We start from the raw sequence: 12,642 nt of genomic DNA on the forward strand, positions 1-12,642 counted from the left end.
GGGGGGGGGGGGGGGGGGGGGGGGGGGGGGGGGGGGAGAGAGAGAGAGAGAGTAGAGTCGAAGCATGGGTGCGCGCGCGAGCGGAAGATGGCGTACTCTGAGCCTCGGGAGAGCCGCTGTCCACGGGCGAGCGGCGCATGGCATCCATCGACCGGCGGATGTTGAACTTGTTGATCTCCGCCTGCGAGGCATTGGCCAGGGAGAAGATCTTGCGCACGTCGGAGGAGAGGCCCTGGAACTGGAGCGGCGACAGGCCGTCCACATACTGGCAGCGGCGGCGGCGGCGGGGAGGACCAGGGCATGGAGAGAGTCAGAAAACCCGGGTGGCGATCGGGAAGGCGCGCCAGCGAGGAAGCAGGAAGCAGCAGCCCCCCATGGGTGCACAACAACGCACGGTGTTCGGGTCGATCGAGGGCGGGGCACTGAGACGCGAGTCGTAAAGGCTGGTCTTGTTGATCTCCTCCTCTGCCCGCAGGGCGACCTCGATGGCCTCGGTGATATCCTCTGCCGGGATGTTCATGGTGTCGTTGCTGTAGGACAGGTTCATGCGGTTCACCTGGGAGATGATGTCGGAGAAGGCTGAGCGGGAGCGCGGCGAGAGGGGCGAGGTCAGTATGCACATATGGCATGCGCATGGGCCCCAGCCCGACCGGGGACAAAGGCGACAAACAAGGAGAGACAGGGGAAGGACATACAGGGAGTCGAGGCGGAGGTCGGCGAAGTGGCCGAGAAGACCGGCACCTCGGAGTCATACATGTACTTGGAGAAGTCGTTCAGGTTGCTCTGGCCATAGAACAGCTGGTCGGTGTCGCTGGACTCGAAATCCAAGTCGGACCCCAGGGCCGCGCCCTTCTTGTTGGAGAAGGAGTCATTCGTGCGGTGGGGATTGTTCAACTGCCGGAAGAAGTCGTAGTCCGAATCCGAGGAGGAGGGATGGCCAGCACCGCCGGACCGTTGCGAGACGGCCGGAACGGCGGTGCGAGAAAACTGCCGGGCGGCGACACCGCCGAAGCGGGAGGCCATCGGGACCACGCGGGAGCTTTGACCAATAGAGGGGGGGGGAGAGGGGTGGAGGGGGGGGAAACCCCCAGGAGGCGAGGTCAGTGAGGAGCCCGGAACACAGGCACAAGGAGTGGCAGAGTCAACACGCCGCAAAGGGGCGACCCCGTACAGCATTCTTGTCACGGAGGGGGGCGGGATCGGCGCTCAGGGGGGGGGGGGATGGTGGGGCGGGCCTGCAAGGAGCGTGTGCGCGCATGAGAAGATCACCGTCGAGGGGAAGAGCAAGAGGGCAGGCCGAGGTCAGGAGGAGGGTGATGGGGGGTGCCACAAATGAGGACGCCAGGTCGGCGCAGAGGAGGCGGGTGCAAAGGGGATGCAAAGCGGAGGAGGAGGAGGATGGGAGAGGGGGCGAGAACAAGCGGGAGAGGGGGCGAGAACAAGCGAGAGAGGGAGGGAGAGAGGGAGGGGGAGGGTGGGGCGGAGGGGGGCGCGAACAGGAGGGGAGGAGGAGAGGCGATGCCACGTTGGTGATGAGACACTGGCAGGCGCTCGCGGTCGGGATGGCCCTTTCTCTTCCATCTTATCCGAGGCCGCTGGAGAGGGGGCCGCCAGCCATCTCGCGGGCGGACACCCGAAGCCTCAGGAAAGGACAGAGCACACGAGGCAGGCAACCATCGGGCCTCCACAGAAGGCAGGAGGCCATCGGTTCGCCGGGGCCGCTCCGGCCAATCAATCAACACGACCGGCGTCCCGCACCTTTTGTTTGGTGACTCCATTGCCGGGGCGCCCCCCCCCCCGGTAGCTTGCCTGGGACAGCCCGGAGGAGCACGCACGGGGGCGGATCCGCGAATTGTAGCATAGAATGGTGTTATGCGGCGGGCGCGCACGTTGTTCTTGTTTTGTAGATTGTTAGGGTATTCGTCTGGGCTATTCTGGCACCGGGGCAGCAGCACCGTCCCCCCGGCCGCCCTTGTTTCGGGGGGCGGGGAGGAGCCGGTGCCGGCCCTGGCCGGATACTGAAAGAGGGAAGGAACGGCCAGTCCGCAACAGCTTGCGCCCAGGGGGGGGGGGGGGGTAGGTTGTTTTCTAACCGGCCGCGCGCCCCTCCCTCCGCTCGGCCAAGCCCAAAATGCAGCGGCCTTCCCCCTGCATGTCCCTTCCCCCCCCCCCCCCGTACCAGGCATCCCAGCCTTCCGGCATCGTTGTTTCGTGCGCCGGGACCTGGTGCCCGAAGGCGGGGGATTCCGGCCCGCCGGAAGGCCGGGCGGGGCCTGGGGGGCCTGGACGTGCAATATGCTGATGGAGCGGGCCCGCGAGAAAGGAATGTGCCGACGCCCTGGTCGGCATGAGCCGCCCAAATGGAAAGACCTAGATGCATATTACTGGGGCATGCTTGCCCCCGCCCCGCCCCCCCCCCTGGATAAATGGAGACCCCGGGGCCCTTACCCTTGGTCTCCGGCTACCTGTTCGGTTCTACTTGCGCGCGAGCGCGCGCGTGTTTGTCGTGTGTCTGTGTGTGCCCCCCCCCCCCCCCCCGGGCGGGGCCTTGCCCTGCTTTTGTCTGCGTGCGGTTATTTTCCCCGACGCGTGTGGCGGCCCCATGCGGATTGGTGTAGATCCGCACCCATTGCCGGCGGCCTCTCGGAGAGGCGGGGGCGGACAACGACAGGGGGGGGGGGGGGATGGCCTTTGGCCAAACAGGCCTCTCCCCGAGGGAGCCCTGTGATCGCTCTTCGCGGTTGGCTGCTCCTGCTGCTTCCGCCCCTGTTGCCGTTCCCCCGGTCTTGCCCTGAATGCACCACCCGCCTGGCCGCCCGGGGCGGGGCGGGCTGCGGGGGCGGGCGTTTTATCGGCCCCCAGCCCAATGAGCGCGTCGCTGCCCCGTGCGCCCAAGTCAAAGACGCCGCTTGCCACGCCCCCCTGTGCCTGCTGCCACTTTCTCCCCCCCCTCCTCCTCCTCCCTCCCCCTTTCGCCGCCTGATTCACTCCTCGCCGGTCGGTGATCTGCCCCCCCCCTCCCCCTCGACCCCACCTCCAAGATGGCGATGCGTATCCCCAAGTCCGGCCTGTCCGAGCTCCTCAAGGATGGCTACAAGGTGCGCGAGCCTGCCGGCTTGCTTCGCCCCTCTTGCCTGTGCTTCTCGCGTGTTGCTGACCTGCATCTGCCCCGCCCCCTCCTCACAGCACCACCAGGGCCTTGAGGAGGCCGTCCTGCGCAACATCCGCGCTTGCCGTGAGCTTTCTGCCGTTACCCGCACCTCTCTCGGTCCCAACGGTCCGTGGCCTCTTGCCTGCCCTCTGCTCCCTGCCTCGGCCCTCCGCACGCCTGTCGCCGCAGGAACTGACGCTGTCCTCCCCCTCTGTCTACATTGCTGGAAATTCCAACCACCCGCACGCACATGCACACACACACAGGCAAGAACAAGCTGATTGTCAACAACCTCGAGAAGCTGTTCATCACCAACGACGCCGCCACCATCATTCAGGAGATGGACGTCATCCACCCGGCTGCCAAGCTGATCGTCATGGCCACCGAGCAGCAGCGCAAGGAGGTTGGCGATGGCTCCAACCTGGTGTGCGTCCTGGCCGGCGAGTTCCTCAACCAGGCCGACGAGCTCCTCCGCATGGGCCTCCATGCCACCGACATCACCGAGGCCTACAGCCGTGCCTCCAAGAAGGCGCTCGAGCTGCTGGAGAGTGCGTGCCCCGCTCCCTCTTTCGCCCCTACCCGCCGTCTCCCCTCGGCCATCGCGGGGGCCTCCCACGCCTCCATGGTCTGCCCCCTTGCGCGCCTCCCTGGCTGACAATGATCTTCCCCCCTGCGGCGACCGGCCCTGCTCCAAACTCAACGTCCAGCCCTCGTTGTCAAGAAGGACATCGATGTCACCGATCGCGATGGCCTGATCGCCGCCGTTAAGTCCTCCATCAGCAGCAAGCAGGTATGACAGCCCGGTCCCCCTCGGCCCTCCCCATCCACACATACGCCCCGGGGGCCTCCCGGTGAGAGAAGCCAGTGGTCCAGCCGCGGCTCCCATATGCTAACCACAAGCACTCCCCGTCCGTCCGCCCGCCCGCCCGCCCGCCCGATGTGCCTGGTCCTGGCGACGCCGCCCGCGCGCATTCCAGTATGGCAACGAGGACTTCCTCAGCGCCCTTGTTGTGGACGCCTGCATGGCGGTCCTCCCCAAGGTCCCGGCCAACTTCAACGTGGACAATGTCCGCACCATCAAGATCATGGGCAGCTCGCTGAACAACAGCACCTTCGTTCGCGGCATGGTCATCGACCGCCAGCCGGATAGCACCATCAAGAAGGCCACCAATGCCAAGGTTGCCGTGTTCACCTGCCCGCTGGACATCTCCCGCACCGAGACCAAGGGCACCGTGCTGATCCACAACTCGGAGGATCTGATGAAGTTCTCCCGCGACGAGGAGGCCCAGCTGGAGGGCGCCATCAAGGAGATCGCCGACGCCGGCATCAAGGTCCTGGTCACCGGGTCCAGCATCGGCGAGCTCGCCCTGCACTACATCAACCGGTACAACCTGATCGCCGTCAAGGTTCTGTCCAAGTTCGACCTGCGCCGCCTGTGCCGCTCCGTCGGCGCGGTGGCCCTGTCCCGCCTGGTGCGCGCCCTCTTTTTTCTTTTCTTTTTCTCCCTCTCCGCGCGGATCAGCGGGGGCCCCCCCGCTTCGCTGTGCCGCCTTCCTGCCTGTCTGCCATCGCGCTGTGTGCTCCGCTCGCGGGAGGGACCCCTTCGCTGACTCGCCTGGCCTCGCCCTCTCTTTCGTCTGCGCCCCTCCCCCCGCCCCAGGGTGCCCCCACTGTCGATGAGGCTGGCCACTGCGATGTCGTCGAGACCATCGAGATCGGCTCCGACCGCGTGACTGTCTTCCGCCAGAACGACTCGGGCTCCGCCCTGTCCACCATCGTCATTCGTGGCTCCACCCGCAACTACATGGACGATGTCGAGCGCTCCCTCAACGACGCCATCAACACCTTCCGGACCATCGTTCGCGACCCGCGCCTCCTCCCTGGTGCCGGTGCCACCGAGATGGAGCTGTCCCGCCTGCTGGGCGAGCTGGGCGACACCATCCCCGGTGTCGAGCAGTACGGTGTCAAGCAGTTCGCCGAGGCCTTCGAGGTCATCCCCCGCACCCTGGCCGACAATGCCGGTCTGGATGTGCGTCCTTCCCGGCCAGCACCGCGTGCCGCCCCTCCCGCTCCCCTGCCTTCCTCCGACCCCTTTCATTGACCCTGCGCCACGCTCTAACTCGCCTGCCCGCCCGCCCGCCCGCCCCTCTTGTGCTGCCTCCCGTCCTGTGCCCGCCGCGCTCCTAGGCCACCGTCATCCTGGCCAAGCTCGGCGCCGCCCACCGCAAGGGCGAGTCCTCCGCCGGTGTGGACATCGAGACCGAGGATGCCTCCCTCCTGGATGCCACCGCTGCCAACATCTTCGACACCTTCTCCAGCAAGTACTGGGCCATCAAGTATGCCGCCGATGTGGCCATGACCGTGCTCAAGGTTGACCAGATCATCATGAGCAAGCCGGCCGGCGGTCCCAAGCCCCGCGAGAACGGCAACTGGGACGAGGACTAATCCGCATGTGCCTGAGTGCGCATGCGCTCACGTCTCCTCTTCCTCCCCCCCCCCTGCCTGCAGCGCCTGTCCCCTCGCCCTCCTCCCTGCTCCTCCCCTTCCCCCTTGGGCGCAAGTTCATGCGCGCGCATGCCTCTCTCCGGGGCTTGCGCGCCTGAAATGTGCACTCCCTTGTTGGCGTGTGACTCCCCTCCTCCTGGGCCGGAACGCGGGGGGGAATGGGGAGGCAGGCGTCATGGGCAGGGCCCGCAGGCGTGTCCAGTGTTTCCACCCTGCGTGCCCACGCCTTCCCCCTTTTCCCCTCTCTGTTCCTTGTGCACTATCCCCCTCCCAAATAGACCTGATCTCTTGTCTTTCCTCACCTCTCTCCCTGGGGCTTGGGGCCCCTCCCCCAAAATGCGCGCGCACACATGCACGGGGATCCCCCGACTGGTGGGAGGACAGAAGAGGACTGAAGTGAGGAGAGGAGGGACATGGCGTGTCCCGTGCTGCGCGCACACTGCGGCCTCTAGATGTATATTCGCGGGGGGGGGGGGGGAGGGGGAGGGAGGGGGGCCGGGCAAAACCCCACCCGCGCCCGGCGCGCGGCACGCGATGTACCGCCATGGCGCGCACAGACACGCACTCAAAGGAGGAGGAGGAGGATGGTCGCACAAGGTCGGCCCTCGCAGCCACCCTCTTTGCTTGCTTGCCGCCCCCGACTCCGGCCACCGGCGCTGAGCAGACTTTGCCAGCGCGTTCACGCAGTACAGGCGGGAGAGGGCGGCCGGGGTCGGGGCCGGGGCCGGGGCAAGAGGAGAAAAGACAAGCCTCATATGCACATATGCAGGCCAGCTGCATGAGAGACGCATACGGAAATAGGGAGAGGGAGAGGGAGAGGGAGAGAGAAACAAGGGAGCCGGAGCTTGGCAGAGAAGGAGGGCGGGGGCCACTAGTTGAGGTCGTAATACTCGCAAGTGACCGGGTTGTACATCTGCTCGCGCGTCGGGTCGTAGTAGTGCTGCAGGGCCGACACGTAGTATGTCCCGGAGTCGGTGTCGTAATCGTCGCCGGTGACTTCGTAGTCGCGACCGCGGATGGTGATGGTGTACACCTCGCCGGCGATGGACACCACGCGGGGGGCAATCCTGGCCGTGCGCGCGCGATACTCCACCCCGGTGGGCTCCTTGTCCAACGGGCTCAGGGCCACGGATGGCAGATCCGGCGACATGCCGGCCGCCGAGGACTGCGGAGTGGCGGCGGCCGTGCTCGGCGCGGAGGTCTGGCTCCGGCGGCTGCTGCTGCCGGCGGCCGACTCCCGGTCAGCAGTGGCCTTGGCGGCGCCGCTACGCAGGGCCGGCCGGCCGCCTGGAGGGGTCCACGCCTCGCCACGGAAGGCCGAATAGAAGTAGATTACCGAAGCCGAGAGCATGAAGAGGGCCCCGGCAAAGGTGGGGGCCAGGGCAAAGCCAGGGGCGGCGAACCTGTGGCCGAGGCACACACCCCGGGAGCGAGGCATGTGAGTGGCGGCCTGCGAGGCGGAGGGCGGAACACCCCCGGGGGAATGGGCACAGGAGGAAACAGGCCAGAGTGGAGGAGGAGGAGGAGGAACGCACAGGAAGTAGATGGCTGCCCGGACGAAGAGGTTGTGCGAGAAGAAGCCGAGGTGTTGCACTCCAGGGAAGGGGTACTCCAGAAGGGCGGTGAAGACACCGGCCGCGCTGATGAACACAAGGAAGAGGTCAGTGGGGGGATGAACAAAAAAAAGGGGAGACCGCAGACCGGTGCCACGCCATCAGGTCCGCACATGCAGAATGCGGCGATCTGCCAGAGAGGATAGAACATGCCGAAGATGCCATTGGCCATGTAGACTGCGGCCGGAGCATCCAAAGCCACCGGTACACATGCATGGCGCTCGGGGGGGGGGGGGGGGTTGAGGCAGTCCGAGAGCAAGGGGGAGGGCGAGCATTGTCAGCCTCTGGCACGGAGGATGGCGAGATCTGGCGCTTGGGCGGGGAAACTCCCCCCGGCAAGGGGGAGGTGGGTCGTACAGCCAGCAGCGCCGAGGCCGGCATAGCGGCCCCAGACGTGAAAGAAGATCCGCCGCACCTGGGACATGGTGGAGTGTGGCAGCAACAGGGGTGGAGGCAGGGGAGGCGAGGGGGGCGGGCGAGGGGGAGAAGGAGAGAATGTGTCACACGCAGCGGCGGGGAGGGCGAGGACTGTGGAGGCGCTTCCCTGCGCGGGCCAAGCGGAAGCGCGCCCGAGATCGACCCCTGAAATGTGCCCAGCACGAAGGCAGCACAGGACCAGGGACCCCCCCGCGAAGGAGTCGCTCGCCCGGCAGAGGGGGCGAGCAGGCAGGCCCTGCAAGGGAGACCCCAACCGCCGACCGGCCCCTGCGGAGCCGGGGGACATATGAGAGACCCCCGCGCGTCCATCCCGGCTCGGTACCCCTCCCTCCCGCACCTCGCCGGGGCGGCCGGCCGGCCGGCCGGCCAGGACGGGGAAACATTGATCAGGGGAAGCTCCTTCAGTCGGGGGGGGGGCGGGGGAGGAGGGCGGGGGGCCGGACATGGGGCCCGCGGTGGGGTCCATGGGTAGCTGCCCGGCGCCGGTGCCCTCGTTCCCTGCTCCAGCCGCAGGGGGAGGACGGCCGGCTGGGGCGCCAGGTGCGACGTACGCACGCCGAGCGGCCGGCGGGGGGAGGGACGCATTGGGACAACGAACAGCCCCCCCCCCCCCGGCCGGACCCACGGACAAGGCATGGGGGCGCCGAGACACCGGAGCCGGAGGTGGTCCGATTTTTGGGTGATGGGGGCCGCAGGCACCGCCCAGACGCCCCAGCATGCCGGGGCCGGGGGATGGAGCCCGGCACTATTGGGCCGCGGACTTGCCGGCCGGAGGGGCGCCGTGCGGGCAGGAGTGCGCGGCCGCCAAGGATGCCGCCCCCGCGGCTGCTGCCCGGGGGGGGGGGGGGGGCGGCCAGACGCACAGGAAGCGCCCCGCAGGCGAGGACAGCGCCGCCGACCGAGCCATCAGCCGATTAATAGGATGGCAGCACGGCTGGCCGGGAGAGGCGAGGTCCGCTGTTGGGGTTGGCCACTCTCGGCGGCTTCTCTCGGCGTAGGCCCTCGCCACCCGGATGGGGACCGAAGGCAAGAGCGGCCCAATGCGCGCCAGCGTGGACGATCCCCGGAAAGACCCCGCGCAAAGGGCAGGCAGCCCCCCGGCCCGGCGAAACAGCTGGGCCCTTCGTGGAAAGTACTTTGAACCGAATTAATATACCCCCCACTCGCCCGCCCTCAGTCCGCGCCGCCCGAGGCGGCGTGCTCCCAGGCGTCGGGCCGGCGCATTTCGGCTGCTTCCAAAAGGCACGAAAACGGGGGGGGGGGGGGGACATCGGGGGAGACACAAGCTGGCGGGCAGCCCTGCGGGAGCCTGGTTTTGTTGCGGATACGCCCCCCGCGGAAAGCGCGCTCTCTCGGCCAGGGCCATAAACAAAGGGGCCCCGGGCGCACGCGCCCTCCCGGGAGGCGGATATGAAGTTCTCTATTTTTGCCACCCACGACACAATGTAAATGATACAGGCTGGCCTCACAGCGGACCGTCGGCGGGGGGGTGGTGTCCATGCCCGAGTCCTGAAATATTGTGGCAATAATAAATGGGCAGTTTCCGCGGCCACTGGGCCGGCCTCTCGCCCAAGGAGAAAGCACCCGGCCGCCCCGCCCATATCCCCTGGCGGCCAAGCCCATGTTGGGACCCGGGAGGGGGAGCCCGAGGGCCGGTAGCACACGGGGTGCCCGCCGCCGCGGCGCTTCGCCGCCCCGCACCGTCCGTCCAGCTTGTTGCACCGGGGCCAGGCCAGCCCTCCTCTCCGGGGCCGGCGCCGGGGGGGGGGGGGGGGGGAAGGAGAAAAATGGACCCCGGGCACGGGGCATCCCCGGAGGCTGGGCAGGGGGAGAAGGATGAGGGAATGCCCACTAAAACGGCCGGAGAGTAAGAGGACCGCGCCTCATGCGCGAATACCGAACGCCGTCACGGGAAGGGGCAATGTAAACCAGCCCCACGCCCGGCCCCAACTGTCCGGCCCCCCCCCCCTCCTTCGAGGGGGCGACCCGCGGCGCAGGAATGCCACCCATGCCCGTGATATCTCGCATGCACACCCTGATCCAAATATCCCATATCCAGGTGCTCAGTTAACAGCATTGCCATCTAGGGCCACATCCGGCCGGCAACCCTCCGAAGCAGGGCTCCAGACATGCATGCCCTGCCGGGAAGAATGAGCGCGCCAATGGCCGGGCATCCAAGGGGAGGGTGTGAATTTTTGGAGTGGGGAACGAAGATAAATGGCTTTCTCCGGGTTGAGTTGTCACAGGGGGCGTAGCTCAAATGGTAGAGCGGCCGCTTAGCATGCGGCAGGCAGGGGGATCGATACCCTCCGCCTCCATGTTTTTGCCCTTCTCGCGGCCACACTGACCCCCCATGCATGCATCCTCGGTGACGGCCCGCCCCCCCTCTCTCGAGGCCCGGTCTCACACCGAGCTACGGGTGCGGGGGGGGACGGGACCAGGCCAATGGGGGGCGGCATACATCCATGGCATTTGTTTGGTGTCGTGTGGCAGTACAGGGGACGGGAAGTCGCTTGCGGGCTTTTGCAGGCCCGGCAGCCGGGGGTCTCCCCTCAGCCCAAGGCGATGAGCGCCAGCAACACGGCCAGCAGCGATGCGTAGACGGCCCCCGCCGGGGGGCTGGCCCGGGGGAGGTGGCTGGCGGCATTTGGCCGAGAAGGCCCCCGGTGCATGGCATCGCTCCGGCGTCCGCGCCAGTCCCCTCCGCCCCGCATGTACGACCCGCCGATGCGGTCGCATTTGAGCTCGGCATCGTCCGACGGCAGGAGGGCCGCGTAGGAGGCTGGCGCCGTGCGAATGCAGTGTCGAACATATCCGGCCAGCGCCTCGCCACACAGGCGCGGGTACTTGGAGGGGACAATGCACCGGGTCTCATCGCGGAAGGCCTCGAAGCAGGGCCGCGAGCATTGGAGCGCCGCCCGGCGGAGGGCCTGCTGGGCTGCGGTGCGGAGGAGCTCATCGGCCGAGGGGCCCACCCCGCCGCCGCCGGCGACCGATCTCGGCGGGATAACCGGGGCCTGGGCACGGGCGCCGCAATCCTGGTCCAGCGTGCGCCGCCGGGCAAGGGTGGCCGTGTGACTGCAGTCGAGACCGGAGCCGCCAAAGTCCGCGGGGTCCTGCCAGGTTGCCTCGCCGTTGCCGGCCCGGGGGCCATGTGCCGGGGGATCGGCCGGGGCAAACTGCCGGCCGGGGGGACTCCCACTGGTGGGGTCGAGTGGCGGCGACGATGGCGGCGGCGGCGGCGGCGGCGGCGGCGGCTGCTGCTGTTGCTGCTGCTGCTGTCCAGAGGGGCGAATGGGCTTGCTTGGCGATTCAAGTTGGTTGATCTGCTTGCTCGGCTGGCCTGGCTGCCTGTTTGGCTGGCCAGACTGCTTGCTCGGCTGGCCGGTTTGCTTGCTCGGCTGGCCGGTGGGCTTGACCGGCTGCCCGGCCTGGCTGCCCTGCTTGGCAGGCTGAGCAGGCTGGCTGGTGGGCTTGCTCGGAGATCGAGTGGCGGAGCCCGGCGGCAGGACGCTGGGAGGGGCACTGGGCTTGGCCGGCACCAGCACCTTGACCAGCTTCCCCGGGCCCGGCCGATCGGCAGGCGGCGAGGGACTGGCCATCAGCTTCGGCTGCAGGGACCCGGGGGGCAAGGCCCCGGGTGGCAGGGACGGGGGCGGCTCGGCCGGCACACCGACAAAGCGAGCTGCCCGGGGCACGGCGCCCGGAACCATGGGTTGCGGCATCGGCGGGACCAGCGGCGGCCCGAGAAGGGTGTTCGGCGGGGCGGAGCCCGATCCCGGATACCCCGGCACGGTGGGCGGCATTGGCGGGGGCTGGTAGTGCTGCTGGGGCTGCTGCCCGTAGGTCGCCCCATGGTCGGCGATGGTGTCCTTGACTTGCTGAACCGGGGCCACGCTGGCCGGCTGTTGCGCTTCCGCGCCCTCGCCGGGGGTCAGCTCCTTACCCCGGCGACCGGCGTTCGGGAAGATCCCTGCATCGGGGAGGGCGGGTCGAGGATGAGCCGAGTCAGCGTCGACGAGAGGGGGGGCGGGGGGGGTGTGGCAAGAAGAGCGGCCGGAGGCATTCGAGAGTGGGGGGAGGCGGGTCGTACGGCGAATCAAGCCATCGGGGCCGAGCAGGAAGAAATCATGCGTGCGCATGGTTTCCTCGCCACGAGGAAGCGAGCGCCGTGTTCGATGGCCCTCAGGGGAACTCGCCCTGGCGGGGGGCGTGGCCCGTGGACCATATGCCTGCACGGGCTCGAAGGGCTGCGCGGCGACCGGGTCACTGCTGACGATCGGGCCGCGCGCACCCTTCGGCCAAATGAGAATGGACTTACTGCCGGGTGGGGGGTGGCCGTGGCTCGGGGCATGGGAGCCGCGCGTGCCCGGCTCGCGGTCGCGCCGGGTGTGCGGGCGGGCGCGGGCCGCCCCGGCCGCCCCCAGTCCCGCTCGGCGCAGCACGCGCCCGGAGTCGTACGGCACCACTGACGGGGAGCTGGCCGAGAATTGGGCCCGGTGGTGCGGCAGGAAGGGCGAGTGCAGGGAGCCCACCGCGGGCTGGGGCCAGTCGCCATCGGGCACATCGGGGCGGGCGGCCCGGCCTAAAGGAGGGCGGCTCGACTGGATGGCAAAGCTGGGCAGGGTCCCGGGCCGCGCGAAGGCATCCATCTCGGCATCCGATGCTGGCGAGGGGGCCCCGGCGCCAGATGCTCCGGCAAGCTGGTCGCAGAAGCCGGCGCCGCAGATAACCGGCGCCGCGGCTGCCGAGGCCAGCTGGAACAGCGACAGGAGCAGGAGGGAGATGCGCATCAGGGCGAGCCCGGCTGACTTGCCTTGAAGAGGCATGACAGGCAACGGGGCCAGGCGCGGCCGGGACCAGGCCCAGAGGAGGGGCCAAAGTGAGCAGGTGCGAAAGAACACGAGGGGCGGATGCGGGGGGGGGGGGGGGGGG

General features: G+C 68.5%; 4 protein-coding genes and 1 non-coding gene across 5 annotated transcripts in view; 2 read left to right on the forward strand and 3 right to left on the reverse strand.

Annotated features, from left to right (window-relative positions):
* Positions 1-1,218, reverse strand: part of H696_03343 (hypothetical protein) — a 1,603-nt gene extending 385 nt beyond the window's left edge. Inside the window, exons 1-4 of the mRNA XM_009497203.1 lie at positions 1,172-1,218; positions 696-1,039; positions 395-579; positions 97-265 (exon numbers count right to left, since the gene is read on the reverse strand). Coding sequence (XP_009495478.1) covers positions 97-265; positions 395-579; positions 696-1,039; positions 1,172-1,176 — 703 coding nt within the window. The 5' untranslated portion in view covers positions 1,177-1,218. The remainder of the gene's footprint in view (positions 1-96; positions 266-394; positions 580-695; positions 1,040-1,171) is intronic.
* Positions 1,219-2,930: 1,712 nt separating this feature from the next.
* On the forward strand, positions 2,931-5,949 carry H696_03344 (T-complex protein 1, theta subunit). The gene is made up of 7 exons (XM_009497204.1): positions 2,931-3,098; positions 3,187-3,277; positions 3,418-3,699; positions 3,859-3,941; positions 4,129-4,623; positions 4,812-5,180; positions 5,339-5,949. The coding sequence occupies exons 1-7, from the start codon at positions 3,042-3,044 to the stop codon at positions 5,594-5,596; spliced, it is 1,635 nt and encodes a 544-aa protein (XP_009495479.1). The 5' UTR covers positions 2,931-3,041; the 3' UTR covers positions 5,597-5,949.
* A 513-nt stretch (positions 5,950-6,462) lies between these two features.
* H696_03345 (hypothetical protein) lies at positions 6,463-7,809 on the reverse strand. The gene is made up of 4 exons (XM_009497205.1): positions 7,627-7,809; positions 7,383-7,446; positions 7,192-7,296; positions 6,463-7,059 (listed from the first exon to the last, which is right to left on the reverse strand). The coding sequence occupies exons 1-4, from the start codon at positions 7,691-7,693 to the stop codon at positions 6,528-6,530; spliced, it is 768 nt and encodes a 255-aa protein (XP_009495480.1). The 5' UTR covers positions 7,694-7,809; the 3' UTR covers positions 6,463-6,527.
* Positions 7,810-9,952: 2,143 nt separating this feature from the next.
* H696_03346 lies at positions 9,953-10,025 on the forward strand. The gene has a single exon. It is a non-coding gene; the product is annotated as a tRNA-Ala (tRNA).
* Positions 10,026-10,259: 234 nt separating this feature from the next.
* Positions 10,260-12,536, reverse strand: H696_03347 (hypothetical protein; the record flags this gene model as incomplete). The annotated part of the gene is made up of 2 exons (XM_009497206.1): positions 10,260-11,680; positions 11,801-12,536. The coding sequence occupies 2 exons, from the start codon at positions 12,534-12,536 to the stop codon at positions 10,260-10,262; spliced, it is 2,157 nt and encodes a 718-aa protein (XP_009495481.1).
* Positions 12,537-12,642: the final 106 nt, after the last annotated feature.

Source organism: Fonticula alba (genome assembly GCF_000388065.1).
Source record: "Fonticula alba strain ATCC 38817 unplaced genomic scaffold supercont2.5, whole genome shotgun sequence".
Taxonomy (NCBI): domain Eukaryota; order Rotosphaerida; family Fonticulaceae; genus Fonticula; species Fonticula alba.

Bases quoted from the DNA above. Each gene is read 5' to 3' on its own strand.
- H696_03344 (XM_009497204.1), top strand. From the start codon at position 3,042: ATGGCGATGCGTATCCCCAAGTCCGGCCTGTCCGAGCTCCTCAAGGAT. The intron at 3,099-3,186 runs GTGCGCGAGCCT...CCCTCCTCACAG, and splicing joins TCCTCAAGGATGGCTACAAG to CACCACCAGGGCCTTGAGGA. The intron at 5,181-5,338 runs GTGCGTCCTTCC...CCGCGCTCCTAG, and splicing joins CCGACAATGCCGGTCTGGAT to GCCACCGTCATCCTGGCCAA.
- H696_03345 (XM_009497205.1), bottom strand. From the start codon at position 7,693: ATGTCCCAGGTGCGGCGGATCTTCTTTCACGTCTGGGGCCGCTATGCC. The intron at 7,297-7,382 runs GTGCGGACCTGA...TGTGTTCATCAG, and splicing joins CAGATCGCCGCATTCTGCAT to CGCGGCCGGTGTCTTCACCG. The intron at 7,060-7,191 runs GTGCGTTCCTCC...CCTCGGCCACAG, and splicing joins CGGGCAGCCATCTACTTCCT to GTTCGCCGCCCCTGGCTTTG.